The 21952-nt window shown below is 57.7% G+C and overlaps 2 protein-coding genes across 9 annotated transcripts in view; both read left to right on the forward strand.

Annotated features, from left to right (window-relative positions):
- The window catches only part of ANK1 (ankyrin 1), a 193358-nt gene extending 181520 nt beyond the window's left edge, over positions 1-11838 (forward strand). For 3 of the 8 annotated variants that reach the window (XM_064477427.1, XM_064477430.1, XM_064477432.1), the window contains 3 exons: positions 1969-2052; positions 3046-3186; positions 9396-11838. In XM_064477427.1, the coding sequence (XP_064333497.1) occupies positions 1969-2052; positions 3046-3186; positions 9396-9422 (252 nt within the window). In that variant the 3' untranslated portion in view covers positions 9423-11838. Of the gene's footprint in view, positions 1-844; positions 1318-1968; positions 2053-3045; positions 3187-3396; positions 3532-5355; positions 7152-9395 lie in introns of those variants that run through there. The other 5 variants (XM_064477428.1, XM_064477431.1, XM_031440039.2 and 2 more) reach the window with 4 other exon arrangements.
- Positions 11839-14384: 2546 nt separating this feature from the next.
- Positions 14385-18270, forward strand: NKX6-3 (NK6 homeobox 3). Its single transcript, XM_031440043.2, has 3 exons — positions 14385-14766; positions 16547-16716; positions 18037-18270. Exons 1-3 carry the CDS (start codon positions 14385-14387, stop codon positions 18268-18270), a joined length of 786 nt encoding a protein of 261 aa, XP_031295903.1.
- Positions 18271-21952: the final 3682 nt, after the last annotated feature.

Below are 21952 nucleotides of genomic sequence, written 5' to 3' on the forward strand. Positions count from 1 at the left end.
TGTGTGAAACACACACAGAGCCTCCCCTGGGAGGAATTGGCTGTCACCACCATAACAGCGACCCTCCCAGCCCTCTCGGGAACCAGAGGACAGCTCCTGAACCCACCCCCGTTTGATGAATGGAGAAACCGAGGCCCAGAGAAGGTGCCTCACTTCCCTGAGCGGCACAGCGAGCAGGCTGCAGGGTTGGCGTGCCGGGTCCAGATCCTCGATCTTTCCGCCACGTGGGTGGCAGCCCAGAGAGGAACAGCCTGATCCCAAAAGAGGAATTCCTTTCAGCCACAGCGGCGGCGGCTGCATTAGTGAGTCAGGCCTACAAAGGCGAGTTTAATGCCCGTGGTTCCTGCCCCTGGGGGTTGATGGCTGGGCATGAGAAGAGCCTTTAAGGACAGACCTTAAATAGACACACCAGTGCCGCGGTTACGTTCAGGGTTGCTGTGCCGTGTGAGGGGGACCGAGGGCCGTGGGGCTGTTGGAATTGCACGGGCGTCCAGGGGTCTCACCACCTGTGCTGGACGCCATGGAGCTCGTTTGGCTGGACCCGAGCAAATCACTCACCCGGGGCTATTTTGAAACTAACTCTGAACCCTCCAGGGTGTTAGCTGGTACCACCCCACAAGCGGGTGACATTATTCTGATCATAGCAGTGGCAGCCCAGGGAACACACATGCAGCCATGTCCTCCGGACGTCTTATTGCCTTGAGTCCTAAGCAAGACAGTTGTCCTGCCTCTGGTTGGCACGGGGGCGCGCAGGCCTCCTGCAAGCTCCTGGGGGCGGGTGTCACACAGTGACTTTGACACGCGCCTCTGGGGCCCAGGACACACACACCTGCCGGCTTCCTTCTGGCGCCGTCGGACAGCCCAGCAGCTGGTCTCCGAGCTAAAATTACTGGAGCCTGACGTCACCCAGCCAGGGCAGAGCCGGGGCTCTGAGCAGGAGGGCACTCGGGCGGCAGTTTCAGTGGGGACCCTGCAGCCGCCCACCCCGGGGGGAGAATGCAAGGGGTCCCGGGGGGCCTCCGGAGTCCCAGAGGAGAATGAGAGGCCGGACCCCCGCCCCCCCTGGCCCCGGAGGGCCGGGCTGGTGAGGAGGTGAGGATGTGGACGTTCGTCACCCAGCTCCTGGTCACCCTGGTGCTCCTGGGCTTCTTCCTGGTCAGCTGTCAGAACGTCATGCACATCGTGCGGGGCTCCCTGTGCTTTGTGCTGAAGCACATCCACCAGGAGCTGGACAAGGAGCTGGGGGAGAGCGAGGGCCTGAGTGACGACGAGGAGACCTTCTCCACCAGGGTGGTCCGGCGCCGGGTCCTCCTGAAGGTAACCCAGGCGGGGGCGGGCCGGGCCGAGTGCGCCGTGCCCGGTGTGTGGGGCCATGGATGCGCGGTCAGGACGCCCCCTGGAAGAGGAGGGCCAGGCGGGCCTCGGGGGTGGGAGGTGCCGGGGGCCAGAGCTGTGTGGCACTCACTCGGACCCCCCACCCCAAGCAATGGCAGGGAAAGCTCGCCTTTGGGACTTAGGAGGCCGGCCCTCCTCCTGCTGCTGTCCCCAGCCAGCTCAGTGAAGCGGGCAGGTCACCCTCGGGGCAATGGTGTCTGCAGACGGGTGTTCTTCCCTGTAAAGTGCTGTAGGACTATAAATCAGGTGCCTCACTGCCTCTCAGGACCTCCTTGTACCACCTGCACCATCACCCCGACTTTGCCCACTCCCGGGGCTCAGGCGGGGATCGAGCCCACACCTTCTTGCACACTCGAGGCTCCATCCTGTCCTCAGGTGCACGGCCCCACCAGGTGCTCCGGCTCTCAGAGCCCTTGGTTTGGCGGCCGCTACTTGCTGAGTCGGCGTTCCCTGCCATGGTGGGGGTTTGTCAGACTGAGGCAGCCACTGCTGCTGCTTTATTTCCTCCTCCTCCATCCTTCCCCCTAATTCCCACTTACCAATCCTGCATGTTCTCCCTTCCTCTAATTCCAGGAGAATGAGCTTCAGAATATTCCAGGAGAGCAGGTGACAGAGGAGCATTTCACGGATGAGCAGGGCAACGTCGTCACCAAGAAGGTGGGTGCAGAGACCCCCTGAGCTGGGCAGGGGCAGGTGGGCTGAAAGAGGCTGGCAGACTCAGCTTCTCGCTGCTGCCCTGACAGAGGGGCAAACACAGCTTGGACTGGACGGTCCAGGCACCTTCCGCGGGCTGGATGTGCCATTCCTCGCAGCCACTGTGCCTGATTCAGCTTGAATTCAGCTCCTGCTACTGCGTCCCAGAAGGACCGGGCACAAGCCTTGTCCTGTGATGCCTGGCCCTGCAAACAGCCATAGGACAGCAGTACAGGAGTCCCCCCGATAAGCATGCCTCCTAAGATGAAAAGGACGTGGAAATGCTTGGGGTCGGCAGCAGGTTTACGTTAGATGTGATTCTGCCTGACAAGCGTTGGGCACCGTGCTCGGTGTGGGCAGAAGGGAGACGGGAGAAAAAGGGGCGAAGGGATGACCTTGTGCGGCCCCTCTGTTCATGGCTAAGTCAGAGCAGGACCCCGCACGTCCTGTCTTTCCTCCTGCACCCGGAGCTCCGTGGGGGCGGGGGCCCCATCTTTACGCTCTCACCTCCCGCTCTTCGCTCATTGGTTGGTGCAGAGCAAATGGTCCTGGAAGATCTGGTTGCATGAATAAGGGAAATGAATGGATTGATGGAACAGAAATGCGCTCCCTACCAGGAGCTCACAGTCGTAAGGGGAAAGACAGATGGCATAAACTCCCATCGTGCCAGGAGGCAGGATGGAACGCTATGGGCTAGAGAGAGAAGTCACGTGGGGATCAGACTCTGATCATCAGTGAGCCCCCAAGGCCCCCTGCAAATTCTAGCCCCTCTGAGGCTGTAGGTATGAACTCCCCACCCAGCGATGGGGTGAGAGACCATCTCCGATCTTGGCCACGCAGGGCAGGGCTCCTGAGCACAAAGGCTGACTCTCCCCCAACCTCATTCCAGGACCTGCCCTTTTCAAGCTCTGTCTTGCTGTCTTTCCCAGCCCCTTCTCCCCTCCCTCTCTTTTCCAGATCATTCGCAAAGTGGTCCGCCAGATAGAGCCATCTGGAGCCGATGACACCCAGGAGCACGGGGAGGTGATTTCTGAGGGGCCCCTGGAGGACCCTAGTGAGATGGAGGCTGATATTGATTTCTTTATGCCGCACACCAAGGTACTCTCAGGCCCTCGCTCTTCCGAGTGGCCGGCACCATGACCTCTGCTGTCCTCTGCACCTGCTCGCCTCTCTCCAGGCTCCCCTTCGAGCCTCCTTCCCCTGGTGGCAGTGCTCCCGCCGCCTCCATAGGATGCCCTCTATTCTCTTGCTGTTTCCTCCCGTCTCTGTGTGATCTGTCCCGCCTTCTGTCTGTCCTGCTGTCTCCAGGTGGAGCTGAGAGGGAGTGGCCTGCAGCCGGACCTGATAGAGGGCAGGAAGGGGGCTCAGATAGTGAAGCGGGCCAGCCTCAAAAGGGGGAAACAGTGATCTCGAGCCCCTCCCTGTCGAATGGCCTCTTTGGAGGTAACGCCATCCTTCTCCATCTTTTCCGCATGGCCTGGTCCTCCGAGTGGCTGCTCACTTCCGCCCCCTCCCGGCAACTTGCACTGCTCCCTGCCTCTCCTCCACCCCCAGCATGCCGCCAGAGGAACAGGCACTGCTCTGGTCCCCGAGCCTAGACCCCGCCTACTAACTGTGCCTCTGAACTCCGCCTCCTCCTCAAGAAAACAGTCACCAGTATCAGCTGACCTGCCCCTCGCGGGGATGCAAAATACAGATTTTTTAAAAAGTGCTTCCATGAGTGACAAGCACTTCGTACATCTCAGTAGTAATATCATGCCGGAAACCCAGCAAGCGGGGTCTGGGGATGGCGGGACAGGGCCCAGGACAGTGCAGGAGAATCTGTCCAGGCTGTGCTGTTTCAGCCCAGAAAGAGCCCAACAGTGGGACACCTAGAGCCCCGCTGTGCCTTGAAGTTGTGGAATCCTGGCAGCCCAAGGTTTCCATTCTTCTCGGTGTTTCTCGAAGCCTGTGGCTCCTTTGCTTTCTAGGAAGAGACAAAGTTGACAGGAGGCTGGGGGGCGGCACGGCTAAGGGGCCAGGGTGTGATGTGCAGGGAGGGAGGGAGTCCGGGGTGATCGGCGTCGAAGGCTTTCCAGCGGGCTGAGCAGTGCTGGGGGCTTCGGGGCCAGCTCGGACCTCCGTCCTCCCTGAGGGGTCCTGTACTGAGCTGCCCCGAGGCCCTTTGCTGTGCCCAGCTCGGGCCAGCTCAGTACCGGGCGCATCGGGGTGGGAGTCGGCCGGAAGCAGGAAGCAGGTGGCCCCAGCGCGGCGCACACACCGGGTTGTTGCCGTTTACACCCCCAGGGCCTGGCTCTGGGCCCGGCGGCCAGCAGGCTCGCTTTCTGTGATCGGCAAGAGCAGGGCCGCCGCCTCCCAAGCTCCCAGAAGTGCTGACTCCAGGCTTCCCGACATCCCTCAGCACTTGGGCAAAAAGAGGTCTGGCCGATCCAGTTAGAGGATAAAATTAGACCTGACTTCTCAGCAGCTTAAGGAGGTCACCGCTTTAACCCCCGCACTGCTGGGGGCCCACTGGGCGGCTGGTTCAGGACATCAGCTGTGATCGGCCCTGGGAATAATCCAAAGGTGTGCAAGTAATTTGAAAAAGCAGAGAGGGCAAGGAAAAGTACACTCTTGGGCCTTATTTTTCTTAGGGCAGCAGCAGAGGCTTCACGTTGTTTGGCTTGTGTTCTGCTGATGTTCCTGGCAGCCCAGAAGCCAAGCGGAGGGGAAGGACAGAATCTAGAATTTTAAAAAATTGTTTCTATAGATCTGCAGTGTGGCTGAACCTACCCCCGACCCCTGTCCCCCACAACAGGGGATGTGGGTCCAGACCACCCAGCGTGGGTGTCAGGAACACGGAGCAGAGCGGCCGGGCTGTAGCACAGGGCCTCTGCCGGGAGGGAAGAAGCCAGGGAAGTGTGCGGTGGGGACAGTGGGGAGGAGGCTCCTCCCTGGTCCACAGAGCCCCAGGGTTGGCCTACAATCCTCTACCCTCCAAGCAAGACAAAAACCAGACAAGCCAGGGAAAGGGCTGAGCGTTCACTGATCGTTCATACTAACCACCTGCCACTCACAGGCATGGCATGGCCAGTTCTCTGTGTTCATGGATTCCAAATAATTTCAAACTTGCAAATTCGCCTACTAGCTGAAATTTATCGTAACCCCCAAACCAGCACTCAGCACGCTTCCCGGATGCGCACAGGGGTGAGCAGTGTTGAATCGCCCTGCAGGCTTGTTCCTGGCTGAGGTCAAACCAGGCGACCTCCTCTCTGTCCCCCATTTCAGCTCCCGCACTAAACAAGCATCATTGTCAGTCTACTTAGTGCCGTGTTTTGTGCATTTTTGCACGTTTCGTTGGTGATTCTGGTGTTTGAAGCAGCCCCCGAGCGTAGTGCTGAAGTGCCGTCCAGGGTTGCTAAGAGCGTGGAGGCTTCACGTGCGGGCTGGATGCAGGAAACGCGTGTGTTAGAAAAGCTTCGTTCAGGCCGGGGTTCGTTACGGCACCGCTGGATGTGAGTTCGGCATTAATAAAGCAACAAGCGACAGCTGACCCTTGAACAGAGGGTTGGGATGCAGTTGAAAGTCTGAGCACTGCTCTCTCTGCCTCAGAAATGAAGGAACTGATGAAGCTGAAACCGTTGGAACAGAATCTGGGGCTCAAACTCCAATTCTTTTGATTCTACATGTTTGATCTCTAATCCATCACAAACCTTCCCCTACCCTGAGTTAATTTAAAAACCCGTAAAATGAAAATTCGGGTACTATACGTACTGAAAAAAGCCCCCGTGGGAGTGGACCCGTACAGCTCAAGCCCGCGTTGTTCAAGGGTCAGCTGCACATTAAATATGTTGCCTTTGAACAGAAATACACGTAACGCAAGGTTATGGCTTCGCTGGTTGACAAAAATGTTGTGACCAAAGGCTGGCAGGACCCCAGTGTGGTGCTTCCCTTGGGAGCAATGGTCCAGGGTTGGCTAATTCAAGGTTCCTGGTGACTTCTTCAAACGTGACTACCAGGAACAATAGAACTGACTCTGCTTCGGAGACGGTGAAAGCTGGGCTGGGGTCCAGGGTTGAGGCCTGGCTCCCCCGGTTTCCAGGTTGTGTTCCCTTACACGTCATTTAACTGCCTGAGCTCCCGTCTCCTTGAGGGAGGATGAACTAGTCCCTTTGAATGTGTGTCTCGCTCCTGCCAAAAGGCTTACAAGTAACCATGGTAACCGTGAGAGCGGTTGTGCAGAGTAAGGCGAACAGGTGTTTCCTGGTGCTCAGCCATCTGCAGGTCTCACCCGGGGTGGGTCCCTAGACCTCTTTCAGCCTCGGGGTCCTAGCTGTGAAGTGGCAATAATGCTGGCATTTCCCTTGTAGGGTGGTCACAGTGACCGATGGGTTCATGTGTGTGAAAGGGATTCTAAATCGTCCAGTTCTAATCCACTGATTCTCAAAATGTCATCCAGGCATCCGAGAGGCTGGTTAAAATGCGGGTGCCTGGTCCCTGCCCCAGACCTACTGAATTAAAACTCTGGAACTCAGGACTCTGTGTCAAGCTTGAGCGATCTGGATGCATATTCAAGAGTGGGTTATTAGGGTGGGTTCTGGTTTTCCTTCCCAAACCTCCCAGAGGTGACGTGGCAAGAGTGTAGACTTGCCCCTAAAAGAAGGCGAGCTGAGATGAGTGATGGTTACAGTTTGCCCAAAGCTGTGGAGCACCCCAAAGAACAGAACACCCCAATCCTAGTCACCTGTTCTGATGCCCCCACAGTCACTTCCAACCTTGGGAAGGATTTTGCATGAGGCATGATGGGTGGAGGAGTGCTTTCCGGTCGTATTCAAGAAGCTAGAAAATTGCTGTGTAGCTGGGCCTGATCAAGGGCAGTAGCAGCTGGTGGGTTCTGCCCTGGGCCCCAGTGTAGAGGTCAAGAATCAGGGGGCCGGTGCCACCAGAAGACAGGCTGGAGCCGGTGGCCATGTGCCCCCCTGGTTAGAGAGGACCCACCGGGCACCTGACAGCTTTGCTTTCTGGGCCTCAGAAAGCTGCTTTTTTTTTTTTTTTTTCTTTTTTAAGAGATACTTTCCATTCGGACACTGCAGTTGCAAAACTTGTGTTAGCTCTGACGAAGCAGAATATTTTAGTAAGTTTGAAAATGAATCTGTCATCTCAGTGGAAGGGGGCAGGGAGGCCAGGGGGCGTGTTAAACTTTGCTGTCTTGTTTTAAGTTAGAGTCCGCCCTCAGTCCCCAGCCCCTGCAGGTGTATCAGAGTCAGAGAGCCACAGACGCTGGGCAGGGCTGGGGACAGGTGGCAGAGCACAGCGAGATGAGCAGAGGGAAAGAACCCCCCCCCCCACTAGTGCAGCCACCAGGAACACCAGGGGGCTATTTTTAAGCAGTAAAGAGGGTGGGATGGTGGCAGACTGGACCCAGCCAGAGACTCGAACTCTGTTCCGGCCCCTGCTGCTGTCCGGCCACTCCCACCAGACCTGTCCCTGCTCCTCCAGGAGCCCCTGCTTCCCCAGAGAGAGGAGGAGCCATTACCCTAGAATAATCTCTAACCCTTGGATGTCCTCCTCTGCTCCGTGTCCAGGCAGAAAAGGAGGAGGGAGATCGTAGCCTGTCCTCTCCAGGCTCAAGATTTGATAAGTTCTGTTATTTAAGGCATGCTTCGCACTGGGGTAGGCACTGTGGGGACCACAGGGAAAGATAAGGTCCGGTTCTCGCCCCCAGAGTGTTTCTACTCTAGCGGGGAAATAAGGAGATGAGAGAAAGGACAGACAGGCCAGAGCATTCAGGAGCCCAGTCCAGTACTGCATCCAGTACTGCTGACTGTCCTGCGCACCTTATAGATCGTTAGCTCTCACACGTCTAGCGATCTAACAGGGTACGTCCCACCACCGCCCTCATTTGACAGCAGAGGAAACTGAGTCACAGAGAGTGTAAGTAACTCAGCTGAGGCCACACAGCAGGTACCCGGCAGAGACAGGATATGAACTCAAGCAATTTGGCTTCAGAGTTCATGCTCTTAACTACACTCTGTGATCGCTCTGAATGCAAGGCAGGGACTGGAGGAGAGAGATAAGAGGGAGCTGGAGTTTTCAGGAAGGCTTCATGGAGGAGGCATCTTGAGGGTGGTAGGCAGAACTTCAGTGAAGAGAAGACTGGATGGCGTCCTTGACGGGGGAGCTGAGAACAAAGGCAGGCATCAGCAGGCAGGTGGGTTTGAGGACTCAGAGGAGGTGGCTTGGCTGACAAGAACATGGGCAGTGATGGAAAAGTCCCCTCCAGGGTGACGGCTCGTGCAAGCCACAGCAGTGGAAGGCCTGACTTTTGGCTCTGGCGAGGAACGTAGCACCACTCTCCACCCCTGGAGAACCGCTCAGGGCTGAGTTCACCTTGGCCATCTCCAGCCTCTCCCTCACCCCTGGCACCTGCAAGACCCAGGACAGCTCCCTGTCTGGGGACAGCTGTGCCTCAAATGAGTTTCTGCCTTTCTGTGTTTCTTCCCGCCCCACCGGGGAGATTGTCAGCTTAAGTCCCTGCAGACAGCATCCCGGGTGGCAGGTCTTCCACTCCGGGTTGGAAGATGAGGCACCAGGGGGTGGCGGGAGCACTGTCCTGCTGTGAATCCCAGGGCGCAGAATTTGGACCTCACTTTGCAGGCAAAGCTGCTGTCTTCAGCCCAAGATACATACTACCCCGGGGAGAAGGCATCGGGTGTTCAAAGATCTCTTTGTCCCAACAGAGGTTGTCCATCCGTGGGGTGGGGGGGGGTGCAGCCAGAGGCACCTGACAGCAAGAGCTTGTGGACCAGGGGCAAAGAGGCACTGAGGTCCCTTGAGGCCATGAGCTCCCAAGGCCATGTCTGCTCCATCCCTGGATCCTCAGGCTGGCACATAGCAGACATCAGTGCATGTTGGCTGAACTGAACTGAACAAGCCAGGGCAGCGCTGCCCAGCCTGGCCCCTTTCTTGGCACAAGCCCTGGCCGGCGCATGTGGCCCGTCTCCTAGGTACTAGGTACCAGGATGTGCTCACGGGGACCTCTCCCCAGATCGCTGTGCAGGCATGGAGCACCTCACGGGAGGTTCTTCCACTGGGCATGGGGCTGGTGGCATCTTCTGGGTCAGGGAGCCGGGGAGGAGGGCTGGGATTCCAGGGAAGTCAGGGGCACCTGACCTCAGCGCCTTTCAGCTCCTGTCTTGCTTGGGGAGGCTGCTTATCTTGACTCAACCCTGCCCGGGGGAGCCAGCACAAAACTCAGGATCGTGGGCTTTTGCTGGGAGTTGCGCCTTGAAATTCTAAGTGACTCCTTCTCTCTCTGTGTCCCTCAGGCTCATACCTCGACACCTAACCCTTGAACTCCACACACTCTGCCACGCACACGAGAGGAGAGCTGGAGCAGAGGCCCCGGAAGCGGCACACACGTCCCTCTAGGCTAACGGCATGACCTCTGTAAGGGACTTCCTTTAGTCACCTATTCGCATGAACAGCTGACTGTAGACGCATGACCTACAGTCCTCAATCCTGCCTCTGGTGACAGTGGATCTGTGGGGAATTGGGAATCGGGCGGAAAGCAGCAAGAGGAGGGTGGGGGGAGAGAGAGAGAGGGACACAAAACAGACGCAGGAGAGTGAATGCAACAGTAACCAAGGGCTCTTTTGTGGCTGGGATGAGATTTTTTAAAAATCATTTCAATTTCGACTTGTTACAGGGTACTTTTTTTTTTTCAACCTCATCTATAAGAAATCCATGTGGGCTTCCTGGAAAGGGAAGAAAAAAAAAAAGAAAACTAGGTGTGAAATCAGTTCACCTTAATCCCTTGTCCTCCGCCAGCCTCCCCGCCACCCACACACCTCCATGCTCCATTTGTGACCGCCCCCCACCCCACGCTCCCCAGGGGACTGCACCTTCCAGAGCATTCTGTGCGGCATTCAGGACACACACACACATGCACGCGCGTGCACACACCTCTCCTCTCTGCTCAGTATACACACAGATTTTACTGTGACGTCCGAAGCTGTCTAGAATCTCCGGTGGATAAACTGGAATTTCTTTTATGTTGTCTCTCTCTCTCTCTCTCTCTGCCAACTCAAGTATTAATCCTCTTCCAATGGAAACTCATTGCCTTGAGAGTGCAGTCGGGGTTCCTCGTGTTAGGGACTTAAGAATCTGAGGCCAGGACCCCCACGCTTAGCTGTAGGGCTCAGAGGAAGCCAATGCCCCATCTGAAAGGGTCTTCTCTCTCAGCTGGGGGAGGGCCGGTGGCTGTCCCAGGATTGCACCAGCATGTCCAATAGAGAAGAGATTTTCTATATCTTTAAGCACTTATATCCTAGTCTGTGTTCCAAGTGTAAACTGTACAGTAATCAGCCTTGTGTATATGAAAACCAATAAATACTATGCAAATCAATAGAAACACTTTAGCCGTATGTACGAAGCACTTAACAGCTCAGCTCCTGAGGACTTCTCCAGGCTGCGGGAGAAGGAGCTACAGCCTGTAGCTGGTGCCTAGTGAGTGCTCCTGCCAGGTCTTAGGTCAGCCACCACCCCGAGGTCTCCCAGAGCGAATTTGGTGCTCTCAGTCCAGGCAGCCCGCGGGATGGACCAATCCCCTCTGCCACCACCTGGAGAGGCGGCGGAGGGGCCCTCTGCCGACCACGCGCCCAGGGGGAGGAGAGCGCAGGAGAGACGGCTGACCGCCAGGAGGCCCCCCCACCAGGAAGGAGACCCTCCTAGGCCAGGGTCCCGCCAGGGCAGGAAGGAGATAGACGGCTGGCTGTTCCTCGCCTTGGTGCCATCAGGGAAGAGCCTTAAAGTTACACCAGAGCCCCCGGCAGAGGGAGGCCCGAATCAGCACAATGTGCCCGCCCCGTGCGCGCGGCGCTCTCCAGGCCAGGAGAGAGACTGCAGGCTCTTCTCGCCCTCCCAAGGGCCACTGTTTGCGGATGTCCAGTCACCTGCCTCCCTGCCGCTCTTCCGAGGTGTCCTCAGAACACATCCGAACCTTCCAAGTAGCACAGAAGCTCCCTCGATGTCAGAGCCCCCGAGGCCCCGTGGCGTCACCAGCGCACAGGTGGCGCGGCAGGGGGCCCCCCCGCCACGTGTTCCGGTGGGTCCGGGCGGGGAGAGGGAGCCCGAGCTTGCGCATCGGTCCGCGGGCCCCCAGCCCCGCCTCCGCGGGGGGCCTGGCGCACAGCATCCCCGCGGGGTCCGGGCGCAGAGCACCCCCGCGGGGTCGGGGCGCACAGCAGCTCTGCCGGCCGGTCCCTCCGCCCCGCCCCAGGACCTCGGCTGGGCCGGACTTGGTGAAGACCAAGGAAGACAGGCGCAGGGCCGCCTCCCGCTGCGGTCTGTCCCCGCCTCTCCCAGGCGCCGCCGCCGCCGCCTCCGCCGACCCAGTAGCCCCTGTAGAGCCGCGGCCCCAGCCCCGGCTGCGCTTTGGCTCCTCGCTCTGTCTGGCATGGCTGCTTGGCCCGCCGGCCCCAGGCCCTCGGCGGCACGCTGCGTTCCGCTGCTGGTAGGAGCTGTTAGGGGAGGGGTTTGGGGTCGCCACACGATGCCTAGAGAATGCTGCAGTCTGCACCTTAGACGCTTTTTAGAAGTTTTGGAATTACCTTGATTTTTTAAATTGTTATGAAAATGATTCTTTTCTTGACTCTCCCACCTGCTCTGTTCTCGGGAGGGAGTCCTCCCCACCCCCCACTCTGATGTATAGACCATTCTCCCTACACCAGCTGAACAAATGTCAAAGTTAATAAAGAAATCGACTCATGGCGCAGGCCTCCATCTCCTTTCTGGCTGGTCTCTGGAGGGTTTGAAGGGCCGGGGCAGGGAAGAAGCCCAGGTAGGGTCCGGGAAGAGGCTGGGGGTGGCATCCGTCCCCAGGGAAGCCTGTGGCCCAGCCAGATGCCCAGGTTCTCGGAACCTGGACAATCCTTTAATCAGGACCACCCACTTTGCAAGAGGTCCCCCTGCCCCCAGATGCTGGAGCAGATTTCTGTCCCACCTAATGACTAGCACGAGATGGGGGCAATTCCAAGATGGGTGGAAGGGGTCACCACAAGCACCAGGGTACATGGCTGAGCCCACAGTGGGCATGCATTAAGGGAGGACCCCTACCCCCAGGACTCCCTCCAAAGGCGTCTGGGCCCTCTACTCAATACCATTTAAAGTTCACAACATTGTAAAATGACTATAACTCAACAACAACAAAAAATGTTTTAAAAATACCATTTAAAGTTCAAGAACTTACAAGAAAATCACTCTGTTCCCAACTAGCTCCTAACCCTTCATGCAAAGCTGGTCACCAAACTGGCCTCAGTTTCCACATCTGTTAAATGGGGGAAGGGATTAAATGATTGTTAAAGTCTCTTCAGTTTGTCATCCTGGGATTCCTGAGCACAAATGCTTTGGCCAAGCTTGGAGTTAAGTAAGAATCAAATCAAAGTCCCCATCACTGCAGGGGAGGTGATCAAATCATGGTGGCAGGGTCCTCGGAGCCATCCCAGCCCTCAATCTGAATCTGAAGCTTTCTCTCAGTAGCAGAAAAAGACACCCAGGCCTAGGCGCCCACTGTGGTTGTGTAAGCATGGCCCAGAGGACTTCTAAAAGCACAGATTCAGAAACACAACTGCCCGAGTTGGGTCCAGCAGCAATACTGGGGATCAGAATCAGGTTGCCAGCTTGGTAGCGCGGCCAACTCAGAGAAGAACCTTTTCACTTGCTCTTAATCTAAACTTCAAGGAAAACAATCTCCAAAGCCTTTGTGAGGTCTTTCTTGCATTAACCAATGTTATCGGAATGACAGGGAGCACGTCCAGTTCCACCCTGAACAGCAACAGCAGGGAGGGGGGGGAGCCACGCTCTGTGAAGAGGGGGCCCCTCCTCGTGGCCTGGGCACTCGGCCTCCCACCGGCAGCCACGGGAGAGCCTCTGCCGAGGAGACTTCGGCCTGGCCAGGAAGGGCCTTGGGACTGGTAGGCAGAGGAAGGACAGCAGTCCATCTGTCTGGACCAGTGACATGCTGATTGCCATAAAAAAAATAAAATAAAAAAAAAAAAGCTGCAGGGAAGGATGCTGTCCCGTGCAGAAATAACCCAAGTTATTTACCACAATTTCCTTGTTTGTAAAATGAGAGCAAGCCCTACCCCCCCACCCCCTACCCCGGGAGAGCCTTGGATGCTGTAACGATTCATTAGGAAAAGAAAAAAAAGACATGGAGGTGCTCTGCCATTCAGTCTAGTCTCATCCATCAAATATTCACTGAGGGGCAACCAAGAGCCCTGCACAGGCACCCGCCACTGAAATCAACGGCCGTCTCAGCCACCCAATATTTCCAACCCAGGTGCTGAGCCAGGCAGAACGTGGTTCAGATGAGTCCTTGGAAGAGGAGGAAGGGAGGACAGACGGGATCAAGGAAGGCTGCCCGGAGGCAGAGGCAGAGGCAGAACCAGGAAGCGCTCACAGCCAGCACTCCCAGAGATGCCCCACTGCCATCTGCTGCCCCAATCTGCCCAGCAGGCTCCCTGCTCCCAGACGCTCAGGTCCCAAAGCCCAGCCTCCCCACTTACCTGTCCCAGCAAGGGAGCATCCGTGTCCCGACTGCACACTGCCCCAGAGGCTTGGGCATCTGGGCATCTCCAGACAGCAACCCTGAGCCCAGCTCTTTAGGAACTGTGCCCTTTAGCTGCCCCAGGGCCCTTCCAGTTACCCTCTTTTTCCTGCATGCTGGACTTGGGGGACCAGGAGCAGGTGGACCCCCTGAGAATGAACAGAGCCTCCAGAGCGTTCTCTCTCTCTCTCTCTCTCTCTCACACACACACACACAGGCTGATTTTACAGTCAATCTTTCAAAGTGCAATTTGTCTGGGAAAAGCCGATGTGAGGCCCGTGAGCGTTCCCACCAATGGCGACGCGGCTCGGGGCGGCTCAGCCAGTCTCGGGTCTGTATTCTAATGGGCCACATCTTTATCAGGGAAATGTTGCTTCTCTGAACTTAAAACTTCTCATGGAGGGTCCCCAGACTCCGAAGCAGAGAAGGGGCCTGCGCTGAGGAGTGGGGAGCTGCCTCTCCCCACCCCCCCGGGCCAGGTAGGGACACAGGGCTCTCACCGCCCCAGGAGAACCTGACTTCCCGGGCTGACGTGGTGCTGGTCTCCCGGCGAGGGCTGGGCCGGATACCTGGGTGGGAGGACGGCCTGGAGCTCCGGCCGCTTTGACCCTCCGAGGCTTCCATGGGATTCTGGGCTGGAGCTTGGGGTCTCAGGCTCTAGGATCCTGGATTGGGGCTCCCCGCCTCCCCTCACCCCATCAGGGGTGCCATGGAGTCCAACCTGCAGGGCCCGTTCCTGCTCAACAATGCGCCGCTGGCTCAGTTCTCGGAGATGAAGGCCCCTGTGTGCCAGTACTCCATGCAGAACTCCTTCTACAAGCTCAGTCCCCCAGGGCTGGGCCCCCAGCTGCCTGCCGGGACCCCCCACGGGATCACGGACATCCTCAGCAGGCCCGTGGCCACGCCAAACAGCAGCCTCCTCTCCGGCTACCCCCACATGGCAGGCTTTGGTGGACTCGGCTCCCAGGGGGTCTACTACGGCCCCCAGGTGGGGAATTTCTCCAAGGCGGGGAGTGAGTACCCCACCCGGACCCGGAACTGCTGGGCGGACACGGGCCAGAACTGGCGAGGCGGGCGGCAGTGCGGCAACAGTGAGTACAGGGAGGCGGCGGAGGGGAGGGGACACTCACGGAGACCTCAGCCACCATCAGACAGCCTACGGCAGACCCCTGGGTCCTTCCCTCCTCCTGGGGCACTACTGGGTTCTCCCTTCCCCGTCCCACCCCAGCTGTGCTTAGACGGGCATCTTGACCCCCGTCCCACCCCTCCCCAGCTGCCCTCCTGGGGAACATGGGGTCTGCAGTCTGGGGAGACCTCACAGCCCACCCCCATCCTCTATAGGGTCCCACTCACCTTACTTCTCCCCTCCCCCAGAGCCCATGTCACCCCATCATCTGAGGGGACAAATGCTGTCCCCAATAAGAATTGGTCACTGCATCACCTTCCCAAAAAGCCCCCTTGGGCGCTGGCCACATCAGGGACACAGAATGTACCCTGACCGCATCGCTGTTCCACTGCCACTGCGGGGGACTGTTTCCGTCCTTGGGGTTTATGTCAACAGTAGCAGTCACACCGCCCAGCCTGCAGGGGCAGCCGCTGAGCCAAGTCCCATTTGGCCCTAGCTGTTTGGGGTGGGGGGGCTCCTCACCTCACTCATCCCTGAAGTGTGGTTTTCAGAGAGTTGATCCAGGGTCCCCCAGGATCCCAGGCAGGGGCTGGAGGAGGTGGCAGGACATGCACGTTGACTTCCCTGGGAGCCACAGGGAGTGACAGTGGCTGCAGAAGCCATCCCTGTGCCCAGATCAAGCAGGGCGTGTCTGACCTCCAGGCTCCCCCACTGCAGCAGGGACTTGGACCAAACGAGGAAATCCTGAAGCACACCTGCCTCGCGTCCGCTACACAGCTCCGGGCCCTGGCACCCTTCGTAAACCTGAAACACAGCCAGTCCCGTGCGGGCCCAGACCTCATCCTCCGGAACCTATTGTATCAGCTGGTTCTGGGGGCGCTTTGGGCCTCAAGCTCTCTCTCTCTCACCCCCATGTACCCCCAACACACACACACCCTCTCCACACCCCGCTCTTCAACCCCGAATGCACGTACATACACAGGGAAATATCAGAGAGAGTCAGTGGCTGAATTAACACGAGGGGAGGGGACTGGAGGTGACAGCCTCGCCAGAGGTCTCTTCCCCTCTCTGCGCCTCCTGTAACAGGAGGACACGGGCCGTGGGCCGTGGGCTGCACTGAACAGGGCCCAGCACCTGGGCCTTGTGCTTCCCCCGAGCCGCCCACCCCCCACCCTCCCGAGCGGCTGCCCTGGCCGGCCGGGCCGGGTCAGGTCTTGAGCCTCCGCGTCCTGACTCTCCAGTGTTGTCGAAGCCACATGACTTCCAGGCCTGGTGACAAGGGGGAGCAGTAACTTGGAACTTAGGGCTCTGGTTTTCCCAGAAACTTGAAAATGGGCTCCCAAGAGTCAGGAATTGGAGTGGGGAGGAATTCCCATGCCCCTGGGGCCTTGATTGTTGGTGGCAGGTACCAAATCCATTTCTTGGTGACCTGAAGGGATGTCCCTGAGTCCTGGAGGAAACTCCATTGCCCCCTTGGGGGACGGCAGCATCATTGAGTACTGAGTATGTTACACAGGGAGGCATGAGACCTGGTTCAAAGCACCCTCTGCTCCTAATAAGCTAAAACCTGGGGCAGGTGCCCTCTTGGGGTCCCGGGGCACCCAGACATGGCAGGGTTCAGGCGAGAGGTGCCACAATGCCCTGGCCTCCTCAGTGGCTCTTCTGTAGGGAGTTCACCCTATGGGGGAGGCAGGGCAAGGCTGTCGCCCCCATTCATTCCACTAACCACACACTTCCTTCGCCAGCCCCAGACCCCCTGAGCGACAGCGTCCACAAGAAAAAGCACACCCGGCCCACCTTCACGGGACACCAGATCTTTGCCCTGGAGAAGACCTTTGAGCAGACCAAGTACTTGGCTGGCCCTGAGAGGGCACGACTGGCATACTCACTGGGGATGACCGAGTCGCAGGTCAAGGTGAGTCTGCGGGAGAAGAAAGTATCTGCCTTGCAGTGAGGAGCGGGCCAGGACAGGATGCCACTGCCTGGGAGAGAGGCAGCCCCCTCTCTTGGCCACTCCCAGCTCAGTGGGAGGTCATCCTGGTGTTTGGGTACCACCTGCCCACCTAACCGTGGAGATGGTCATAATTACCATAACCCCAAAATGGCCGTCATCTACTGAGCCCTGTTCTGAGAGCCTTACGTGTAACAACCCGTTTAAACTTCACAGCAAGCTGGAGGTGGGTCTCATTACTCAGCAGAACCCTCTTGCTCCAGATCACTGGCTGGTAAGTGAGCACTGAGAGTCAAATCTGGATTAGAGGGCTCCAGCCTCACGCCTTCCCCTCCTCTGCACGGTCACTAGAAATTTCAAGAGCCAATGGCAGCCTCTGGGCCAGATCAGAACTGGCTTCAGGCTATTCCGTCAGCCTGCCAAACGAGCTGACCTTGATTCACCAAACTTCAAAGGGAAGGTAACTCGCCTCCACGCCTGCCCGTGATGTCTGAGCCTCACTGCCCAGACCGGAGCAAGGCTTAGGGAGGACGCCCCCTTTCAAACTGCACATCTCTGGCCCAAACTGGGTGGGGAAGCCGGCTTCTCCCCCCTCAGGCTCCTGGGGGCCACTTTGGCAACTCGGAGGCCCCAAGGGGCGTTCCGAGCGGACATCAAAGAAGAAATCTCTGAGCCTTGATGGAGCTGCCTGGCTTTGCGACAAGACGACGGGCTTAGGGGAGAGAGAAATACAGGGGCAGGTTGGGACCCCAGCCTGGGCTCCCTCAAGGCCCTGCATCCCCAGCCAGTCCCCTACCCCTGCAGCCCCTCCCCGCAATATTAACTCTGCTGAAGAGGAAGCATGGAGTCTAAGAGCCTCTTCCTATTATTCTGATTTTTGGGGTACTTTCTGCACTCTTCTATCTCCAGCAATGAGCATACGTTATTTTTATAGTAGGGAAGAAATTATTCTTGAAGTTCAGTGAGGGTCTGTGAAGGTAAAAGCATCTTAGCCTCTTCCACCCAAGTGCCCAGATGGCAAAGGAGAGGAAGATGCCAGGCAGGGAGGGTTACAGCTAAGCCCAAAGGGCTGTTGCTCTCACATTTATTTTTATTTTATTGTCCCCCCTTCAAAAAAAAAGTGGTGTGACTACGATAGTTTAGTTCATTGCTGAGCCATTTATTTCACTGTAAACACAAGGATGGAGGGTACCCGCCAGCGAGAGGGGTCACCCTCCCCAAGGGGGCCCTGCGTGCGCCCTGCGTGCGCGGCGCGCGCGGTCCTCAGAGCCCTTCTCATCCCAGGTGTGGTTCCAGAACCGGAGGACCAAGTGGCGGAAGAAGAGCGCCCTGGAGCCCTCGTCCTCCACCCCCCGGGGCCCGGGCGGCGCGGGCGGGGACCGCACGGCCTCGGAGAACGAGGACGACGAGTACAACAAGCCGCTGGATCCCGACTCGGACGACGAGAAGATCCGGCTGCTGCTCCGCAAGCACCGCGCCGCCTTCTCGGTGCTCAGCCTGGGGGCGCACGGCGTCTGACCCCGGCTGCCCGCCCGCCCGCCTCCGCAGCCTCGCGGTCCCCCGCAGGGCGCTAACGGGGGGCTGCGAAGGAGGAGGAGGAAGGGGCGCGGGAGGGGGAGGTTGGAGAGGGAGGATGGAGGACGGGGCGGGGGGGCGAGGAGGAGATGGAGGGAGGAGGAGGGGGAGGAGGAGCCGGGTCTAGCTAGGGGAGGAGGGGGCAAAAAGGGAGACCTGAACTTTTCCTGAGACCAAGCACTCTCTCCGCCGTCTTGCATCTCTGCGGTCCCAGGCCTGGCCCTGCCAGCGCTGCAGATTCCGAAGTGCACAGGGAGATAAAAACGACCAGACCAGGAAACTGGCCGTTGGGGTCCCAGACACGCCACCATGGTAGCTGCAGGGGGTGCCTTCCCCCAGAGAGGCTGTTGGCTCTGGCAGGGGTCTCCTTCTGCTCTAGGAGTCCAGAGACCAGGGTATGGGGTCCAGGTCAGCTACCAGCGGACTGCAGAAGAGCTGGCATGTCCAGGTATTCCCCTCAGCCCTTGGCCCAGGAAGGATCCCACTTAAGGGGCCAGAGCCCAAAACCTAACCCAGGCTGGAGGAAACCCACCCCAGGGAGGGGAAATGGGTCCCAGGGAGGAAGAAACACCCCGACACCCCAGCTTAAGGATCAGGCCCCTGGAGGGAGCTATCCTCCTGTGATCCTTTCTCCTCTCTGCCTTTGGAGGGGGTCCTCCCTCCCCCAAAACAGGAAGAGATTAGAAGCCCCCACTGGATGGGAAAGAGCAAGGTTGGAGGCATAGAGAAGAGGAGAGACTCTTAGCCCCATATTGTGCCCCAGAGCCTCCTGCCTGGGCTTCCTTCGGTGCTGATGCAAAGACAGGACCCCTGGAGAGAAGGGAGCATCTGACTGGGGCTGGAAGGGACCTCAGAACCCCCTGCTCCTCCCATGGGGGTACCCAAGCAGGAGGGGAGAGGCCCTGAGGGAGGGGCTGGGGGAGGGGCTTGCATGGAACCCATGACCCTGCCTTTCCTGGGATGTCCCATGGCCTGGCCCTGGAGCTGGTGCTGCGGAAGGAGGGCGCTGCCCAGCTGGTGGGAGGGGCTGGGGATGGGGCTGGGGGGAGGCGGGAGGGGGTGACCACAGAGGAACATCGTCCAAAGGGGACCAAGCCTTCACCCATCTTCACTGGCTTTTAAAAAAAATAAAAAGTAAAAATAAAAGCTCCAGAAAGCTCCCTATGTCTTATGTGCTTCTGTGAAACTGGCTCTGGGGTCCTGAGCATGCCAGCTGCAGGGGGCCTTCCCAGAGGGCAGCGGCTCTGCTGCCAGCAGGGTTCAGGGCTCTGGGAGTCAAGAAACCTGCTTGGCATCAATCTGAGGTCTTCTTTGTACACGCCATGCATTGTCATAGGTGCTGAGAAACCCAAGAGGAGTTTAACTGGGTTCTTGACTTCCAGGAGTTCATAGCCTGGGCAGCGGGGGGGGGGGGGGGGGGGTATCTGTAAGGAAAAGATGCTGGGGCAGAGAAAGTAGCTCTAACATTGACCAAACACCTACCAACTCATCCCACATGGAAGACCCGGAGTATCTCACGTAACCCCGCCGGAAACCTAGGAGGTAGGGATTGTCCCTCCTTGCATGGAAGAAAAAACTGAGGCTCAGAAAGGACCTAAGCCAAGTCCCAGAAGTGGGCCGAGGCCACCTGAGCTGATGCCCAGACCCTTATGTCAATCCCGAGGGGCAGCCCCTCAAAGCCTTTCCTGTAAAACCAGAGGCTGGGACAAGGTGTGCTTTCAGGACCCTTCCAACCCTAACCATCTATGCAAATACCAGCAAGGCCTCCCAGCCATAAGCAGCCTGCCCACCTTGCTGTCCCAGCAAGTCCTTCTCTGGTCCCTGAGGTCCCCAGGGAGAGAGAATCTGGCCTGTGGAATCAGCCTGGAGTGGGAACGAGGGTGGGAGGGAGACCCCAGCTTGGAGCCTCTTGGAAACAGAGGCATCAGTCAACCTTCATTATAACCCTACTGGACCCAGAGGATGGAGTGATGCAGCGAGATGAAGGATGCTCCTCCTGTGATGAGGACCACATTTGGTCTCTCTCCACGTAATATGGGAAGGAAATAAACAAACACCTTCTCTGCAGACCTTTGGCCACAAGCTTGACATGGGTGTTCTGAGCTCCGGGAACCAGGCGGGGCCCAGGACTTACTTCCTGAGCACTTTGAGGAGAGCTGGGGGCCTGCCAGCCAGCAGAGGCTGTCGACATAATCCAAGTGCAAAGTCACGAAGCAGGTTTGGAGGAAGAAGCCAGGGACCGAAAAGCCACGTTCTTTTGCTTTCTTCATAAGCGTATTACAATCCTAACTGCTTGCACATCTGATTCATGCTGTTTGGAGACAGTAATCAATCAAGCCTGGGGAAAGTTGTTTCCCCCTCAACCCCCGGGAAACATTTGCTGAGCTAAACAGAACCCCTTTTAATCTCAAAGTTCTGGGACACCTGCCTCTGGGACCTCTGGGTCAAGGACACCAGCCTTCCCAGCCATTCCCCTGCCTCACCCCTGTGCCTGCGCACAGGCACCCAGCGAGAGAAGGCACTGCCTACCGCTCCTCCCGAAATCCTGCTCAGGCCTCGTCAAAAGATGAGATTTGGAGTTTGAAGGAGGAGAAGGGCTGAAGGTGAATTGCCCAGATTCCTGAGGGCAATTTGGGTTACGTCTTGCCCTCTGCAGATGCGCATGCGTGCTCGAGCATGTTGTGCGTGCGTGCGTGTGTGTGTGTGTGTGTGTGCGTGTGTGTTTAGGTGGGGAGATCTCAAGGCTATTTCGCTTCCTCCATCATAAAGAAATCAAAAGCCATAGACGCTCCCTTCCCCTTTTTATTCCTGGTCACCAAGGGCCTTCTTGTATATGCTGAGTTAAACAAAGAAACAGAACTATAATTTTGCGGGGGGACTATTCATGACACTTGCAATTCCTCCCCTACCAAATCACAAACTTTCCAGGGATGAGCAAGGAGAAAGAAATTAAGACCTGGACTCTCGAGAGCCATGGCGTCCTGCCTGTCAGCCCAGAAGCCTCCAACAGGCGGACACAGCCCTCCCACTTGTGGCTTCCAGGGTTGGACGGACCTGTCCTGAGTTGGGCAGGGGTGAAGGTTCTGAATGGCCATTTCCTGATGGCAGCAATCAAAGAGGGGATTAGGGCCTGAAATCACACTTCTGGCAACCCCTCCTGCTTCTCAGTCACCCCTAGGAGTTGAGTCCAGAAATCAGCCAGCCTGAGTCTTTGCCTGCAGCCTGACAGAGGGGACAGGGTTCCAGTAGAAGATGAACTGAAATCACGTATGTCGTGTACAACGGTGTGGGCGTTTACACACTCGTGTGTTCACACTCTCTCTTCCTTCCTCGCTTTCACGCTGCTAGGAGGGGCAGGGCCAGTTCTAAACAGGTCTTCATAGTGGGACAGGGACAGACACGTCCAAAGTCACAGCTACCCACTTCTGGAAATACTCAAGCCCCGGCAGATCAACGGCCATCAGGAGATTATAGAAGGGCTCGTGTGTGACCAGATATGTTTCCCTGCAAAATGCTTAAGGTTCTGGGCTCTGGGACTGGGGGCTGGATTCAGCAGATGTGTTTCTTTGGGGGCAGAACAGTGCTTTTATAGAAACTTCATCTGACCCGTGGGTGGGGGAAGCCT

The sequence above is a fragment of the Camelus dromedarius genome, chromosome 22, assembly GCF_036321535.1.
Source record: "Camelus dromedarius isolate mCamDro1 chromosome 22, mCamDro1.pat, whole genome shotgun sequence".
Classification (NCBI taxonomy): Eukaryota; Metazoa; Chordata; class Mammalia; order Artiodactyla; family Camelidae; genus Camelus; species Camelus dromedarius.

Bases quoted from the DNA above. Each gene is read 5' to 3' on its own strand.
- NKX6-3 (XM_031440043.2), top strand. From the start codon at position 14,385: ATGGAGTCCAACCTGCAGGGCCCGTTCCTGCTCAACAATGCGCCGCTG. The intron at 14,767-16,546 runs GTGAGTACAGGG...TTCCTTCGCCAG, and splicing joins CGGGCGGCAGTGCGGCAACA to CCCCAGACCCCCTGAGCGAC. The intron at 16,717-18,036 runs GTGAGTCTGCGG...TTCTCATCCCAG, and splicing joins TGACCGAGTCGCAGGTCAAG to GTGTGGTTCCAGAACCGGAG.